Genomic DNA, 17,930 nt, shown 5'->3' on the forward strand with positions numbered 1-17,930 from the left:
ACCCCGCAGTCGACGTTTCTCCAAGCTAAAGAGCCCCAAGCGTTTTAACCTTTCTTCATAGGGAAAGTGTTCCAAACCTTTAATCATTCTAGTTGCCCTTTTCTGCACTTTTTCCAGCGCTATAATATCTTTTTTGAGGTGCGGTGACCAGAATTGCACACAGTACTCCGAATGAGACCGCACCATCGATTTATACAGGGGCATTATGATACTGGCTGAAACCTTTCTTCATAGGGAAAGTGTTCCAAACCTGTAATCATTCTAGTTGCCCTTTTCTGCACTTTTTCCAATGCTATAATATCCTTTTTGAGGTGCGGCGACCAGAACTGTACACAGTACTCCAAATGAGACCGCACCATCGATTTATACAGGGGCATTATGATACTGGCTGATTTGCTTTCAATTCCCTTCCTAATAATTCCCAGCATGGCGTTGGCCTTTTTTTTATTGCAATCGCACACTGTCTTGACATTTTCAGTGAGTTCTCTACCACGACCCCAAGATCTCTCTCTTGGTCAGTCTCTGCCAGTTCACACCCCATCAACTTGTATTTGCAGCTGGCCCCAATGTGCATTACTTTGCACTTGGCCACATTGAACCGCATCTGCCACGTTGACGCCCACTCACCCAGCCTCAACAGAACCCTTTGGAGTGCCTCACCATCCTCTCTGCTTCTCACCACCCTGAACAATTGAGTGTCATCTAAATTGTTACCACCTGGACATGCAGAAGGAAGGCAGTGACCGACAGTGTCGGAACGCTACTCACATCGCAGCTTAGCTCGTTGTCGTTGGTGACAGTCAAGTCAGCAAGGTCGCCCAAGCTGACCTCTCCGCCGCCGATGGTGTCCATGATGAAAACGTCTGAGGAGAAGCCCAGCGACCCTGTAAACAGGGAGGGGAATGGGCTATTCAGAACTGCAGAGGGCTGAAGTGTTTCGCAGAGGGTGTTCCGGCCACAGCCAGAGAAAATGGGATGATGAAGAAGAAGAACTGCAGATTTATACCCCGCCCTTCTCTCTGAATCAGAGACTCAGAGCGGCTTCCAATCTCTCATATCTTCTCCCCCCATAACAGACACCCTGTGAGGTGGGTGGGGATGATTAAGCTCTCACAGCAGCTGCCCTTTCAAGGACAACCTCTGCCAGGGCTATGGCTAACTCAAGGCCATGCCAGCAGGTGCAAGTGGAGGAGTGAGGAATCAAACCCGGTTTTCCCAGATAAGAGTCCGCAGACTTAACCACTACACCAAACTGAGTGGGGCTGAGAGAGCTCTTACAGCAGCTGCCCTTTCAAGGACAACTCCTGCGAGAGCTATGGCTGACCCAAGGCCATTCCAGCAGCTGCAAGTGGAGGAGTGAGGAATCAAACCCGGTTCTTCCAGATAAGAGTCCGCAGACTTAACCACTACACCAAACTGAGTGGGGCTGAGAGAGCTCTAACAGCAGCTGCCCTTTCAAGGACAGTTCCTGTGAGAGCTATGGCTGACCCAAGGCCATTCCAGCACCTGCAAGTGGAGGAGTGGGGAATCAAACCTGGTTCTCCCAGATAAGAGTCCGCACATTTCAGCACGACACCAAACTGGCTCTCTAAGGGGCACAGCGCAAACAAGGTTTGGTGACCTCTCACCTTCGTGAGACCTGGGCTGGCTGGAGATGGCGGACGGCATGGATGGCTTTGGAGGGAGCCCATCAACGTCTCTGAGATCGGCAAGCATCCCTTGCAGCTTCACCCGGCGGGTTTCTGCAGAGAAGAGATGACCGGTTTAGGGGAAAGTCAGAATCGTTCTTGCAAGGTGCAAACTAGCATAATAGGAAGGATCAAGAAACAGAGTTCTGAAGAAGAAGGTATTGGATTTATATCCCGCCCTCCACTCCGAAAAGTCTCAGAGCGGCTTACAATCTCCTTTCCCTTCCTCCCCCACAACAGACACCCTGTGAGGTAGATGAAGATATTGGATTTATATCCCACCCTCCACTCCAAAGAATCTCAGAGCGGCTCACAATCTCCTTTCCCTTCCTCCCCCACAACAGACACCCTGTGAGGTACATGAAGATATTGGATTTATATCCCGCCCTCCACTCCGAAGAGTCTCAGAGTGACTCACAATCTCTTTTACCTTCTTCCCCCACAACAGACACCCTGTGAGGTGAGTGGGGCTGAGAGGACTCTCACAGCAGCTGCCCTTTTGAGGACAACTCCTGCCAGAGCTATGGATGACCGAAGGCCATTCCAGCAGCTGCAAGTGGAGGAGTGGGGAATCAAACCCGGCACTCCCAGATAAGAGTCCACACACTTAACCACTACACCAAACTGGCTCTCCACCACGGCTGAAGCTGTAAGCCTCTGCTGAGCGCTGATACATATCCAACAAAGCCCAAGCGGCATAGTGTCAGGCTTGGGCATCTGGGAGACCGTTAGCTTCAAATCCCTATTTGTGCCACGCGAACTCACCGGGTGACTTTGGGCAAAACACATGCGACAGAGAAGGCAGAGAAAGAGGTACTTTCTCAGAATGCAAGAGCGCCTGGGCGCTCGAGGAATTAAGCAGCGGCGGACTTAGCACGGATAAAAGGACGTTCTTCTTCACCCAAAGAGCAATGAAGATGTGAAATTCACAGCTGCAGGAAGCGGCGGCAGCTGCAAGCAGAGGCAGCTTCAAGGAGGGGACAGGAGAAACTTCTGGAGCGGAGGGCCATCGCCGGCCATTAGCCACAACGGACTGAGGGAACACTCTGTCTGGGGCAGTGATGCTCTCTATTCTTGGAGGGGTTTTTTTTTTTGGGGGGGGGGGCAAAAGTGGGAAGGCTTCTAGACTGGCCTGTAGATATAGTGGGGCCCAGGTGGAGGTCCACGCCCCACTAATCAGACCCCTCTTTAACCTTTCTGGCCTCACCTTCCTTGGCCTTTCCCCAATTTCTCCCCATGCCCGTATGCCCGCTGAAGCCTCAGCTCAGCCACTCATGGCACCAGGCAGGCAGGCGCACAGGGGCCGGGAGAGGGGAAGAAACTGACGGCCCTGTCTCAGGCATTTTGGAGTACTGACCCATGCTCATGGTTATTGGCCCCACCAAATCTGAAATCCTGGCTACGGCCCTGCTTCTAGAGTTCTAGACCCGCTGGTGAAACTCCTGATGGCTCCTGAGTTTTGGCCACCGTGGGACACAGAGTGTTGGACTGGATGGGCCACTGGCCTGATCCAACATGGCTTCTCTTATGTTCTTATGTGACACAGAATGTTGGACTGGATGGGCCACTGGCCTGATCCAACATGGCTTCTCTTATGTTCTTATGTGACACAGAGTGTTGGACTGGATGGGCCACTGGCCTGATCCAACATGGCTTTTCTTATGTTCTTATGTGACACAGAGTGTTGGACTGGATGGGCCACTGGCCTGATCCAACATGGCTTTTCTTATGTTCTTATGTGATACAGAGTGTTGGACTGGATGGGCCACTGGCCTGATCCAACATGGCTTCTCTTATGTGACACAGAGTGTTGGAATGGAGGGGCCACTGGCCTGATCCAACAGGGCTTCTCTTATGTTCTTATGTGACACAGAGTGTTGGACTGGATGGGCCACTGGCCTGATCCAACATGGCTTTTCTTATGTTCTTATGTGACACAGAGTTTTGGACTGGATGGGCCACTGGCCTGATCCAACATGGCTTCTCTTATGTTCTTATGTGACACAGAGTGTTGGACTGGATGGGCCACTGGCCTGATCCAACATGGCTTCTCTTATGTTCTTATGTGACAGAGTGTTGGACTGGATGGGCCACTGGCCTGATCCAACATGGCTTCTCTTATGTTCTTATGTGACACAGAGTGTTGGACTGGATGGGCCACTGGCCTGATCCAACATGGCTTCTCTTATGTTCTTATGTGACAGAGTGTTGGACTGGATGGGCCCCTGGCCTGATCCAACATGGCTTCTCTTATGTTCTTATATCTGGGGCAGTGATGCTCTGTATTCTTGGTGCTTGGGGGGGCACAGTGGGAGGGCTTCTAGTGTCCTGGCCCCACTGATGGCTGCTATGTGACACAGCATTGGACTGGAAGGGCCATTGCCCTGATCTCTTATGGCTTCTCTTATGTCTGGAGAGTTGATGCTCAGTGTTCTTGGTACTTAGGTGGGGCCACAGTGGGGGGGCTTCTGGAATTCTAGCCCCACTGGTGGACCTCCTGGGTTGCCAGCAATGTTCCCTCTAAGCTGCAGAGCCTTGTGAGCAAGAACTCTACTTTGTGAGCTCCTGGCATTAAAGGGGTGAGCGACTGCATCAATTATTGTGCTCTGGGGCCATCCCTTCTGAGCGAAGACAAAACTGTGTGAGCTGGAGGCGAAAAATCTGTGAGCTAGCTCACGTCAACTCCGCTTAGAAGGAACAGTGGTTGCGGCCACTGTGTGACACGGAGTGTTGAACTAGACGGGCCGTTGGTCTCATCCAACACAGCTTCTCTTATACTCTTACATTCTCTCCGTCTTATCTACCTCGCAGGGTCGTTGTGGAGAGGAAAGGAGAACGGTGGAAGCCGCACTGGGTCCCCACTGGGGAAAAAGGCAGGGTATATATGAATGCAGTGCAAGGAACCCTGGATATTTACATGATGGTGTTCTGCCACGTCCCACCTCCACCACCTCCTGGAACAAAAGGATTCCATGAACGGGGCAGGGGGAATGTTTTTGAGATGGGGTGGGGGAGTATGGAGTCAGAGCCAAACTCCCCCTCCCCCCCCCGCCCTATCATTACCGAGCTCTTTTCCATCCCCAGCGTGTCGTGCATCCCCGGATCCATCGCTGTTCTCCCCGGAGCCCAGGAAGTCGAATTCGCTCAGGGCGTCCTCAGAGTCCTCGTCGTCGTCCTCGTCCTCCACTTCCGGCATGAGGGGCTTGTTGGGGAGCTAGAAAGAGGGAGAACGGAAGAGTCTGGTCGAATGCCCGTCCTGCATCCAGAAGGGCGACAGCAGAGCTAGAGGGAACGGGCTCTTTCTGACCTGCAGCTTAGGAGGACAGCTGATCTGCAAGTGTGAGGAGGCCAACCAAAGTCCCGCATGCATAGGGCTGCCATTCCCCAGGTGGGTAATCAGAAGAAGAAGATAATATTGGATTTATATCCCGCCCTCCACTCCGAAGAGTCTCAGAACAGCTCACAATCTCCTTTCCCTTCCTCCCCCACAACAGACACTCTGTGAGGTGGGTGGAGCTGAGAGGGCTCTCCCAGCAGCTGCCCTTTCAAGGACAGAGTCTCAGAGCGGCCTACAATTTCCTTTCCCTTCCTCCCCCACAACAGACACCCTGTGAGGTGGGTGGGGCTGAGAGGACTCTCACAGCAGCTGCCCTTTCAAGGACAACCTCTGCCAGAGTGATGGCTGACCCAAGGCCATGCTAGCAGATGCAAGTGGAGGAGTGAGGAATCAAACTCAGTTCTCCCAGATAAGAGTCCGCACACTTAACCACTACACCATACTGGCTCTCCAATACCTGTGTCCTAACGAATTTGCTCACAAGAAGTTTTCAAAAAGGACTATCAAAATCCAGGGGTGGCCAATGGTAGCTCTCCAGATGTTTTTTATCTACAACTCCCATCACCCCCAGCCAGCATGGCCGATGGCTGGGGCTGATGGGAGTTGTAGGCAAAAAAACATCTGGAGAGCTACCGTTGGCCACCCCTGAAACATACTATCTTAAAGCTTAATATCTGCTCTAATAATTTCACTTCATAAATTTCCTAACCTACCCTTTCACAAAGTGAAGAAAATGTAATTAAAGCACTTAAGCCCAAACATTATGCAACACAAAATATGGGTTGGCCACCCGAGCTCTTGCTCTTTTCTACTACACCACATACAGTTTGTTAAATTTACAAGTCTGACAAAAGCACCAAACATCCAGACACATAATTTTTCCTTACAAGGACTGAGTATCTCTTTTTGTTGTTAAATGAAACCATCAAAGATAACTATCCGGACTGGCTAACGTTAAGTGGTCCAAACTTTTCCATAAACCAGGTGAGGATTAAGTGTTACCCAATGGTGTCTGTATAGCCACAGACAGGAAACCAAATCTTGATAACGATCTTTGATCGTACGTAACACTAAAGATTCTTGCTTTGTGATGCACTGTTATAATCCTGAAGCCAGCAATGTACAATGGTTTTTAAAGAGAGGCTAGATGGCCATCTGACAGCAATGAAGATCCTGTGAATTTAGGGGGAAGTGTTTGTGAGTTTCCTGCCTTGTGCAGCGGGTTGGAATAGATGACCCTGGAGGTCCGTTCCATCTCTGTGATTCTAGGATTCTATCCTGTGAATTTAGGGGGAGGCGTTTGTGAGTCTCCTACATTGTGCAGGGGGTTGGACTAGATGACCCTGGAGGTCCCTTCCATCTCTGTGATTCTAGGATTCTATCCTGTGAATTTAGGTTTGTGCTGGCCGTGAGTAAATTCTGGTTGAATGGTCTTGGTGAATCGAGACAAGAGACTCCAGACCCACTGTTTTTAACCACTAGATTGCAGGTTCTTTATAGATATTGGATTTATATCCCGCCCTATACTCTGAATCTCAGAGTGGTCACTATCTCCTTTACCTCCCCCCCCCCAGACACCCTGTGATGTAGGTGGGGCTGAGAGAGCTCTTACAGCAGCTGCCCTTTCAAGGACAACTCTGTGAAAAGCTATGGCTGACCCAAGAAGAAGACGACTGCAGATTTATACCCCGCTCTTTTCTCTGAATCAGAGACTCAGAGCGGCTTACAATCGCCTACATCTTCCTCCCTCCACAACAGACACTCTGTGAGGTGGGTGGGGCTGAGAGGGCTCTCACAGCAGCTGTCCTTTCAAGGACAACTCCTGTGAGAGTTATGGGTGACCCAAGGCCATTCCAACAGGTGCAAGTGGAGGAGTGCGGAATCCAACCCGGTTCTCCCAGATAAGAGTTCGCACGCTGAACCACTACACCAAAGAAGATACTGGATTTATATCCCGCCCTCCACTCTGAATCTCAAGAGTCTCAGAGTGGCTCACAATTTCCTTTATCTCCCCACCACCACCACAACAGACACCCCGTGAGGTGGGTGGGGCTGAGGGAGCTCTAATAGAAGCTGCCCTTTCAAGGACAGCTCTGCGAGAGCGGTGGCTAACCCAAGGCCATTCCAGCAGCTGCAAGCGGAGGAGTGGGGAATCAAACATGGTTCTCCCAGATAAGAGTTCGCACACTTAACCATTACACCAAACTGGTTCTCACAGCAGCTGCCCTTTCAAGGACCACTCTGCCAGAGCTATGGCTAACCCAAGGCCTTTCCAGCAGCTGCAAGCGGAGGAGTGGGGAATCAAACCCGGTTCTCCCAGATAAGAGTCCGTGCACTTAACCACTACACCACACTGGCTCCCTAGGAAACTGAACATCTCTCAATGGCCGGGGCCTCTGGACTTCATGTTAAGCTCTCCCACCCTGGGGCTCCTTGCAAGGGAGGAGGGGCACAGAAGGGAGGGGCACCTTGACTCTTTGCTTCTTGTGCTGCCGCTGGGTCTCGAGGGGCACGCTGTCCAAATCCTCCTCTTCGTCGCTGTCGTCTTCCTCGCAGCCTTGCAAGAAGGGGATCTTCTCCATCACCATGTTGCCGAGGCGGTCCTTGGCCTCCTTCCCTGCGTTCCTGCCGGTGGGGAAATTAAGTTCAGCCCACCCTCTTGTCTGCTGACCCCTCGCAGGCGACACAGAAGCGATGGGATGGGAACTTAACCTAACGGGGTTGAGAACGAAGCCCTCGGGAAGCAAGTCTGATCCGGCGTGGCTATTCCTGTGTCCGGAGACCCCCCAACAAAAGACGTCAGGGCTTTTAGGAGCTCACGCGTTAAGCTGCCTTAGACTGAACCGGACCCTTGGTCCATCAAGGTCAACACGGTCTACTCAGACTGGCAGCCGCTCTCCAGGGGCTCAAACGGACACCGGCTTCAGCTGAGATGGTGGTGGGGGAGTCGGCTTCATCTGCCTAGCGGGTTTTTAATCTTGCCTGCAAGGAAAGCCGCCTCCTACTGAATCGGAAGCAAAAACGCATCGCTCCAGGGCCGACGACGCAATCATCGGAGCAATTCAGTGGCAGCCAGTCACACACAGCAAAACGCACTAACTCCAAATACACGTTCACCAACATATGGATACACAAATTCCGAAAATGAATTCCAAATACACGGACAACGGCGGGTCGATCCAAAGTGCACCGTTTCAGATCCGCATCATGTCCACTCAATTACTCTTACTGCTGTGCTGTGCCTGGAGCAGTGCATTTTTGATTTGGATCCTCCACACCGTAGGCCATTATTTTTTCTACAGAATGAGACCTGGGTCCGCCAAAGGCAGCATTGTCTACTCAGACTGGAAGCCGCTTTCCTGGATTTCAGGTTAAGGTCTTTCTCATCACCTACTGCCTGATACTTTTAAGGGGAGATGAGCCTGAGGGGGGCTTCTAGCCCCGCTGGTGGTACTCCTGATGGCACCTGGGATTTTTGGCCACTGTGTGACACAGAGTGTTGGACTGGATGGGCCACTGGTCTGATCCAACATGGCTTCTCTCACGTTCTTATGTCTGGGGTAAGTGATGCTCTGTATTCTTGGTGCTTGGGGGGGCACAGTGGGAGAGCTTCTAGTGTCCTGGCCCCACTGGTGGACCTCCTAATGGCACCTAGGTTTTTTGGCCACTGTGTGACAGTGTTGGACTGCATGGGCCATTGGTCTGATCCAACATGGCTTCTCTTATGTTCTTATGTCTGGGGCACTGATGCTCTGTATTCTGGGTGCTTAGGGGGCACAGTGGGAGGGCTTCTAGTGTTCTGGTCCCACTGAAGGACCTCCTGATGGCACTTGGGTTTTTTGGCCACTATGTGACACAAGAGTGTTGGACTGGATGGGCCATTGGCCTGATCCAACATGTCTCCTCTTATGTTCTTCTGTGACACAGAGTGTTGGACTGGATAGGCCACTGGCCTGATCCAACATGGCTTCTCTTATGTTCTTCTGTGACACAGAGTGTTGGACTGGATGGGCCATTGGCCTGATCCAACATGGCTTCTCTTATGTTCTTCTGTGACACAGAGTGTTGGACTGGATGGGCCACTGGCCTGATCCAACATGGCTTCTCTTATGTTCTTATGTACAGAGTGTTGGACTGGATGGGCCATTGGCCTGATCCAGCATGGCTTCTCTTATGTTCTTATGTGACACAGAGTGTTGGACTGGATGGGCCACTGGCCTGATCCAACATGGCTTCTCTTATGTACAGAGTGTTGGACTGGATGGGCCACTGGCTTGATCCAGCATGGCTTCTCTTATGTTCTTATGTGACACAGAGTGTTGGACTGGATGGGCCACTGGCCTGATCCAGCATGGCTTCTCTTATGTTCTTATGTACAGAGTGTTGGACTGGATGGGCCACTGGCTTGATCCAGCATGGCTTCTCTTATGTTCTTATGTGACACAGAGTGTTGGACTGGATGGGCCACTGGCCTGATCCATCATGGCTTCTCTTATGTTCTTATGTACAGAGTGTTGGACTGGATGGGCCATTGGCCTGATCCAGCATGGCTTCTCTTATGTTCTTATGTACAGAGTGTTGGACTGGATGGGCCACTGGCCTGATCCAGCATGGCTTGGCTTACATTCTTCTGAATGTAGCCAGACATTGCTCTCTCTTGCTGTAACTCTCTGCAGACGTGTACCCGGCGTGAGCAAGTAAAGCAGAAACTCGCTCAATGCAAACCAAGAACCACCGCCTCTTCTTCTTCCAGAGACTGGGTCGGGAGGCGCAGCAGCTCAACCAACCCGAAGGAAGAGCCCCTCCCCCTACTGGCAGCAAGAGGAAGTGCACGGGGGGGGGAAACCTATTCCGCCTCTCGCAGCTCACCTTTTGATCTGCTCCTCTATCTGCTTGACCAGGAGGGATTCGCCCCCGTTGAGCCCAGCCGGACCGGAGGCGGGGCCTGCCCCCAAGCTGCTGGGCTCAGCGGCACCGTTCAGCTCCATGGAGCAGCGGCCCAGCAGGGAGCGCACTCGCTTCGAGCGCATGTCCAGGATGGTGTCCGTGTAGCCCACTTCTTCCAGGTACCTGGGGAGACAAGACGCGGACTACCAGTTTGACGTGAGGACCGGCAGCTGGCAGACCGGGCGGCCAAGCCCATCCCGTTGTTTGCAGCCCGCCCGCTCTTCCCTGGGCTGATTGCCCCCCCCCCTTCCCAGGTCTCTGTACTCACTGGCGGAGGAGCTGGCGCCCTTCTTTCCACATGAACTGGTTGCTTTCCAAGGACAGTGGCTCTGCTGGTCCATTGGAGACTAGGGGCGAAAAGAAAGCAATAACTTCCTTGCAGCCGTGTGAGTTGCTGAGGGAAGATGGCGAACGTTAGGCAGGCCCTCCGTCGTTCTGCAAAACGACAGAGGCCTAGAAAAGCTCCAGGAGGAACTTCCGGCGGACACTTAGATGAAGCTATCTTCGAGCCAGACCACCGATCCAGCTAGGCCAGCACTGTCTGCTTCGTCCGACAAAGAGTTTTTTCTCCCCAAGCCCCAGCATTCACTAGAGATGTCAGAGACTGAACTCTCTGCACAAAGCAAAGCGCATGGCCTGCTCTCAAACTCTAATTAAGTGTATTAATAAACAAAATTTGGCATTCTGCAATCTACATTCACTATCGTAAGGTAACTGAGCAACCATCTTATTATCGGCTAATTACCACTGACGCAATACTTCAGATAAGACAATATAATATTTTAAAAGGCTCACGACTGCAACGATACTTTCAACTGCTGAGATCTAACTCACATTTTTTTGTCGCAGCTCAGGGAAAATGGTCAAATTATGCAATAGCGTTAATGCCCAAAAGCTCACAAAGTGGAATTTTTGCTTTTAAGACTCCACAGCTTAGAGGGAGTGCTGGACATGACCATGGGCAGATAGCCCTCAGAAATGAGACGGGAGTAGAGAGGCACCCCCTCTACCACAGTCCCTTTGGCCCCTGCCCTAACAATCCAGCGACAGCCATGAAGATCTCAAAGCGCCACATACTTCTGCTTCCAAAGATGAAGTCCAAGACACTGACCCCCCACACCTGGAGATATGGAACACCACTGCTCACTGCTGAGATCACGAACTGCGTTGGGAAGGTGCCCAAGTTGCAGGAGGTGGGAAACTTACAAAAGAAACGGCGGAGCTCGTCTCCCTCTCAAGCAATGCTGCTTCAGTGCAGCAGGCAAGTGGCGGTGAGCAAAGGGGACAAATTGGAGGGCCCCCCCCGGGCCCCACTGTAACTACGGGCCTGCTCTGAGCCCTGTGATTGGCCCTGTAGAGGAACTGGCTGGCCACTGTGTAAGACCGGAGGCTGGACTGGATGGACCCTCCCTGGTCTGACCCAGCAGGGCTCTTCTGATGTTCTTCTCAGGGAAAATCCTTGGCCGCTCTGCCCTGTTGTTGGCCCTCCAGAGGAACTGAGTGGCCACTGATTGAGACAAGATGCTGGACTAGATGGACCCTCACTGGTCTGATCCAGCAGGGCTCTTCCGATGTTCTTATGAAGGCCTCAGCCTCTCTGCCCTGTTGTTGGCCCTCCAGAGGTCTGACCTAGCAGGGCTCTTCTGATGTTCTTCTCAGTCAGGAACTGGCTGGCCACTGTGTGAGACAGGAGGCTGGACTAGATGGTCCCTCACTGGACTGATCCAGCAAGGCTCTTCTTATGAAGGCCTCAGCCTCTCTGCCCTGTCGTTGGCCTTCCAAAGGAACAGGCTGGCCACTGTGTGAGACAGGAGGCTGGACTAGATGGACCCTCCCTGGTCTGATCCAGCAGGGCTCCTCTGATGTTCTTATGAAGGCCTCAGCCTCTCTGCCCTGTTGTTGGCCTTCCAAAGGAACTGGTTGGCCACTGTGTGAGACAGGAGGCTGGACTAGATGGACCCTCCCTGGTCTGATCGCAGGGCTCCTCTGATGTTCTTATGAAGGCCTCAGCCTCTCTGCCCTGTTGTTGGCCTTCCAAAGGAACTGGTTGGCCACTGTGTGAGACAGGAGGCTGGGCCGGATGGACCATTGGTCTGACCCAGCAGGGCTCTTATGTTCTCAACCACCAGTTCCTCGGAGGCTGGCGCATCATCAGTCCAATACCTGGTTCCAACACGTCTGGCTTCTTCTCTCCTTGGTTCGGTTCGGTCCCAAATTTCAGCTTGTGATACTTTGACCTGCAATGAACGAGGAAACCTCAGCGAGTGTTATTGGAAACAAAATGCAGCCGTCGATCTCTGGCCTTTTTACCATGTGTGTGTGCGGGGGTGCTCAAGGGATGCTCCCGCTAAGCTGCGGAGTCTCGTGAGCAAAAAGTCTACTTTGTGAGCTGCTGCTGGCATCACAGAGCCGAGCTGCTGCATCAATTAGCTTGCTCTGGGGTCGTCCTTCCTGAGCTATGACAAAAATGTGAGATGCTAAAAAAACCTGTGAGCTCAGCTAGCTCAGCTGAGTAAGCCGAGTTAGTGTGAGCTAGGTCGGAATTTTTTAGCCTCTAACTCACATTTTTTTGTCGCAGCTCAGGGAAAATGGTCAAATTATGCAATAGCGTTAATGCCCAAAAGCTCACAAAGTGGAATTTTTGCTTTTAAGACTCCACAGCTTAGAGGGAGTGCTGGACATGACCATGGGCAGATAGCCCTCAGAAATGAGACGGGAGTAGAGAGGCACCCCCTCTACCACAGTCCCTTTGGCCCCTGCCCTAACAATCCAGCGACAGCCATGAAGATCTCAAATCGCCACATAGTTCTGCTTCCAAAGATGAAGTCCAAGACACTGACCCCCCACACCTGGAGATATGGAACACCACTCACCTTTCCTGCTTCAAGGCATATTCCAGCATCTTTATCCTCCGTACAAGATCTGTCTTGAGGTTTTCTTGGCCCTTCCTCTCCCCCTGGAGAAACGCCACCTGAGCCTGGAGAGGACAAGACCCAAAGGTCAGGGACACGGGATGATGACGAGATAGACATGTGCAGCTCTCAGCCACACGGAAAGCCAGACTGCGGCAGAAAACAAGAACCGGCTTTGGGGAGCTGGAATCTGTTTCAGTTACGTCCACGTCAAACACAATGTGTCACAAAATAAAAACCGACTCTCTGCTACCTGAGAGTACCCACTACCAGTGTTCCCTCTAAACCGAGTTAGCGTGAGCTAGCTCACAGATTTTTCTTAGCTCAGGAAGGATGACCCCAGAGCACACTAATTTATGCAGTAGCTCACAGCTTGAATGCCAGTAGCTTGCAAAGTAGGATTTTTGCTCACAAGAAGAATTGTAGATTTATACCCCGCCCTTCTCTCTGAATCAGACAAAGAATGGCTCACAATCGCCTTTATCTTCTCCCCCCACAACAGACACCCTGTGAGGTGGGTGGGGCTGAGAGGGCTCTCACAGCAGCTGCCCTTTCAAAGACAACTCATGCAAGAGTTATGGCTAACCCAAGGCCATTCCAGCAGGTGCAAGTGGGGAATCAAACCCAGTTCTCCCAGATAAGTGTCCGCACACTTCACCACGATACCAAACTGAATCTCCCTTTAGAGGAAGATACTGGATTTATACCTCACCCTGTACTCTGAATCTCAGAGCGGCTTACAATCTCCTTTCCCTTCCTCTCCCACAACAGACACCCTGTGAGGAAGGTGGAGCTGAGAGAGCTCTCCCAGAAGCTGCCATTTCAAGGACAGAGGCTCAGAGCAGTGTACAATCTCCGTTCCCTTCCTCCCCCACAACAGACACCCTGTGAGGCAGGTGGGGCTGAGAGAGCTCTCCCAGAAGCTGCTTTTTCAAGGACAGAGTCTCAGAGCAGCTCACAATCTCCTTTATCTTCCTCCCCTACAACAAACACCCTGTGAGCTGGGTGAGGCTGAGAGAGCTCTCCCAGAAGCTGCCCTTTCAAGGACAGAGCCTCAGAGCAGCTCACAATCTCCTTTACCTTCCTCCCCCACAACAGACACCCTGTGAGGCAGATGGGGCAAAGAGAGCTCTTCCAGAAGCTGCCCTTCCAAGGACAACCTCTGCGAGAGCTCTGGCTGACCCAAGGCCATTCCAGCACCTTCAAGTGGAGGAGTGGGGGAATCAAACCCGGTTCCCCCAGATAAGAGGCCGCACACTTCACCACTACACCAACACTGGCTCTCAGCTTAGAGGGAATACGGCCCAGCACTCAACTAGTTTCAAAGCTATGACCTCAGGATTCAGGCGGGTCGCCGTGTTGGTCTGAAGCGACAGAAAAAAAGCCGGAGTCCAATGGCACCTTGAAGACCAACACAGCTTTATTCGGGGCATAAGCTTCCGTCTGCATACACACTTCTTCAGGATGTTCTGTGCAGTGCCGGCCCCAGGGTGCACGGTGCCCCAAGCAGGCCCCCCTTGCAGTCTCCCCCCCTCCCTCCACGGCCGCGATCCGTTGCGCCCCCCTCCCATCGATTAGAGGAGCGCACCGCGACGAGGCTGGGCCCTACCGGTTCTGAGGCAGCCGGCATCTAAACGCTTTTTGGAGAGAGAGCAGGGGGAGGCGTCTCCCCCGTCCTTTCCGGGACCGGACGTGAGGGGGGAGCGAAGCCTTCTCCGGCTCTTTCTTCAAAAAAAACGTTCAGTCTCGAAACCGGTAGGGCCCAGCCCAGGGGTGAGGAACAGGGGCTCTCCAGATGTCTGTCCCTGGGCCAAGGGAGGCGAAATTACAGAGCACTCGGGCACGGGCCTTTTCCGTGGCAGCCCCGTGCCTGTGGAATCAGCTCCCGGAGGAGGTGCGGGCCCTGCGGAGCTTAGATCAATTCTGCAGGGCCTGCAAGACCATCCTCTTTAGGCAGGCCTTCCTAGACTGCTGACGAAGGATGGCCGAATGGATGATCCAACAAAGAAACTTTACAGTGATTATTGCCATTATATATAAATATGTAAATGGATAAATAGCACCCGGAACATCTCTGCTGCTGTTAAGTTATAAATTATATAAGCTGGATTAGTCTTAAGATATGTATTTAACTATGTATATTTTAATGTTGTTTTAATTATTGTATACTGTATAACGTTTTATTGGATGTTGTTAGCCGCCCTGAGCCTGCCTAGGCAGGGAGGGCGGGATATAAATAAAATTTAATAATAATAATAATAATAATAATAATGTTTTCCGCCTACAACTCCCATCAGCCCCAGCCGTTGGCCATGCTGGCTGGGGCTGATGGGAGTTGTAGGCAAAAAAAAACATCTGGAGAGCCACTGTTCCCCACTCCTGGCCCAGCCTCACCGCGGCACACTCCTCGAGGTGGGAGTGGGGCGGGCGGAGCACAATGGAAGGGAGGGGGCTGGCGGCAGCGGTGGGGGGAGGGGGAGAGAGGCAAATTTAGGCGGTTGCTTGGACACCAGGAGAGGCGGGAGCCCAATTCGTCACCACCTCCTGGCGCCCTAGACCATGGGGCCCCAATTCCCGGGCCGGGGACCGGGACGCACCCTGTTTGCAATGGGCCGCACAGCCTCACCGCCCCCCCGCAGCCTCGCCCCCCCCCCCAAGATGTCACCCTTTTAAGGCCAGGGAAGGGGTGGTGAAGCGCCTCCCAGGCCGACCTCCCCCCGCCGCTCAGCTGATCGGCTGGGAAAACTGCCACAGCAGCCTGGGAAGCTGCCCTGGCCTCCTTCCGGGGGAGGGGGGTTGGCCTGGGAGGAGCTCCCCTGGCCTTAAATGGTGAAAATGGGCGGCAGGAGGCTGCGAGGCTGAGCGGGGACGGGGGGGGGCAAAAGAGAGAGGAGGAAACAGGGGAGGAGGATCGATCTAGGTGGGCAGCCGTGTTGGCCTGAAGCAGTAGAACAACGCAGGAGTGAAGTTGCACCTTTAAGAGGTGCCAAGGCTGCGCAGGGGTGGGGAAGGAGGGGGGAGTAAAATGGGGGGGAGGTGCTGCATGGGGGGCGGGGGGAGGTCGAATTGGGTGCCCCCACCCTGCCGGCTCTGGGGCAAAAAAGGCTGCGGACCACTGCCCTAGACCACCTCCTAGTTTGCCTCATGGGTGAACTGGCCCTGGTTCTGTGTGTGTGTGTTTTGTGGGTGTCTGCACCCGGAAGTCACGGTGACCTCTGATGACTGACCCTTACTGGGGGCCTAGGAGGATATTCAGAGGTGGCTGCATAAAGCCGGCCTTTGTCCTCCCGACTGCTGGTATTTCAAGGAGGTCTCCCATCCAAGTACCGGCCAGAGCCGACCCCGCTTAGCTTCCGAGATCGGGCTCAGCCGGGCTATCCGGGTAAGGCGCTTCCTTCAGGACCGCTGACCGTCACAGAGCAAAAGGAAGTCTGGCTGGGAGAACAGCCTCCCATAGCGCCTACAAACAGGTCAGCTTCCTGCAAAGAGGCATGGAAAATGGACAAGCGGGGAGACACAGCCAGCGTGGAGAGAGGGAGGGGGGGGAGGCAGGAGTGAACATATGAACATGAACATATGAAGCTGCCTTATACTGAATCAGACCTTTGGTCCATCAAAGTCAGTATTGTCTTCTCAGACTGGCAGCGGCTCTCCGGGGTCTCAAGCTGAGGCTTTTCACACCTATTTGCCTGGACCCTTTTTTGGAGATGCCAGGGATTGAACCTGGGACCTTCTGCTTCCCAAGCAGGTGCTCTACCACTGAGCCACTGTCCCTCCCCGAGTGGAATAAAAACCTTCATTAAACGGGTGAGGAGCTGTGCCCCACTGGCCGAAAGAGGGGGCAGGCTCTTGACTATGCGGTGATAGAAAACAAAAGCATTTTAAAAGAAACCCCACAAGCAGATCTTCGGCAGCATCCATGCCATCGCTAAGAGTTAACTGTGCAGATACGGCTGGGAATCAGCTCTTTCAAAACAGGCCCCAACTTCAGACTGAGAGGGGCCAGGACAGAGTCGCCAAGTTCCCCAAAAATTCAGTTCTATAACACCGTAGCAGAAAGCGTGCCTTAGCCACTGCATGACACAGGATGCGAGACTAGAGGGACCCTCACTGGTCTGATCCAGCAGGGCTCTTCTGATGTTCTTCTCAGGGTCCATCTAGTCCAGCCTCCTGTCTCACACAGTGGCCAACCAGTTCCTCTGGACGGTCAGCAACAGGGCAGAGAGGCTGAGGCCTTCCCTTGATGTTGTTCCCTGGCTCTGGGATTCAGAGGATCAGTGCCTCTGCACATGGAGGAGAGCCAGTTTGTTGTAGTGGTTAACTGCACAGACTCTTTATCTGGGACAACCGGGTTTGATTCCCCCCTCCTCCACTTGCAACTGCTAGAATGGCCTTGGGTCAGTCACAACTATGGCAGGAGTTGTCCTTGAAAGGGCAGCTTCTAGGAGAGCTCTCTCAGCTCCACCCACCTCACAGGGTGTCTGTTGTGGGGGGGGGGGAAGATATAGGACAGGGGCGGCCAACGGTAGCTCTCCAGATGTTTTATTGCCTACAACTCCCAGCAGCCCCAGCCAGCATGGCCAACGGCTGGGGTTGATGGGAACTGTAGGCAAAAACCATCTGGAGAGCTACCGTTGGCCACCCCTGATATAGGAGATTGTAAGCCGCTCTGAGTCTCTGATTCGGAGAGAAAGGCGGGGTATAAATCTGCAGTCTTCTTCTTCAGTTACCATGGCTAAGAGCCACTGAGAGACCTCTCCTCCATGAATCTGTCTGATCCTCTTTTAAAGCTGTCTGTCTCTGTGGTCATCGCTACATCTTTTGGCAGCAAAGTCAGCATTTATAAATCACTCGTGTAAAGTATTTCCTTTCGTCTGTCCTGAATCTATTCTTATCGTGCCCCCAAAATGCAGTATTTTGGGGAGAGGTTTTCTTTATCGATTGAGCGTATGAAGCTGCCTTCTACTGAATCAGACCCCCGGTCCATCAAAGGCAGTCTTGTCTACTCAGACCGGCAGCGGCTCTCCAGGGTCTCAAGCTGAGGTT

The 17,930-nt window shown here is 52.8% G+C and overlaps 1 protein-coding gene across 1 annotated transcript in view; it reads right to left on the reverse strand.

Annotated features, from left to right (window-relative positions):
- Window positions 1-17,930, reverse strand: part of LOC132585896 (striatin-4-like) — a 45,577-nt gene that overhangs the window by 18,780 nt on the left and 8,867 nt on the right. Inside the window, exons 2-9 of the mRNA XM_060257773.1 lie at window positions 12,846-12,949; window positions 12,136-12,209; window positions 10,241-10,319; window positions 9,895-10,095; window positions 7,494-7,650; window positions 4,752-4,902; window positions 1,629-1,742; window positions 769-884 (exon numbers count right to left, since the gene is read on the reverse strand). Of these exons, the coding sequence (XP_060113756.1) occupies window positions 769-884; window positions 1,629-1,742; window positions 4,752-4,902; window positions 7,494-7,650; window positions 9,895-10,095; window positions 10,241-10,319; window positions 12,136-12,209; window positions 12,846-12,949 (996 nt within the window). The remainder of the gene's footprint in view (window positions 1-768; window positions 885-1,628; window positions 1,743-4,751; window positions 4,903-7,493; window positions 7,651-9,894; window positions 10,096-10,240; window positions 10,320-12,135; window positions 12,210-12,845; window positions 12,950-17,930) is intronic.

Source organism: Heteronotia binoei, chromosome 17, assembly GCF_032191835.1.
Source record: "Heteronotia binoei isolate CCM8104 ecotype False Entrance Well chromosome 17, APGP_CSIRO_Hbin_v1, whole genome shotgun sequence".
Lineage (NCBI taxonomy): Eukaryota > Metazoa > Chordata > Lepidosauria > Squamata > Gekkonidae > Heteronotia > Heteronotia binoei.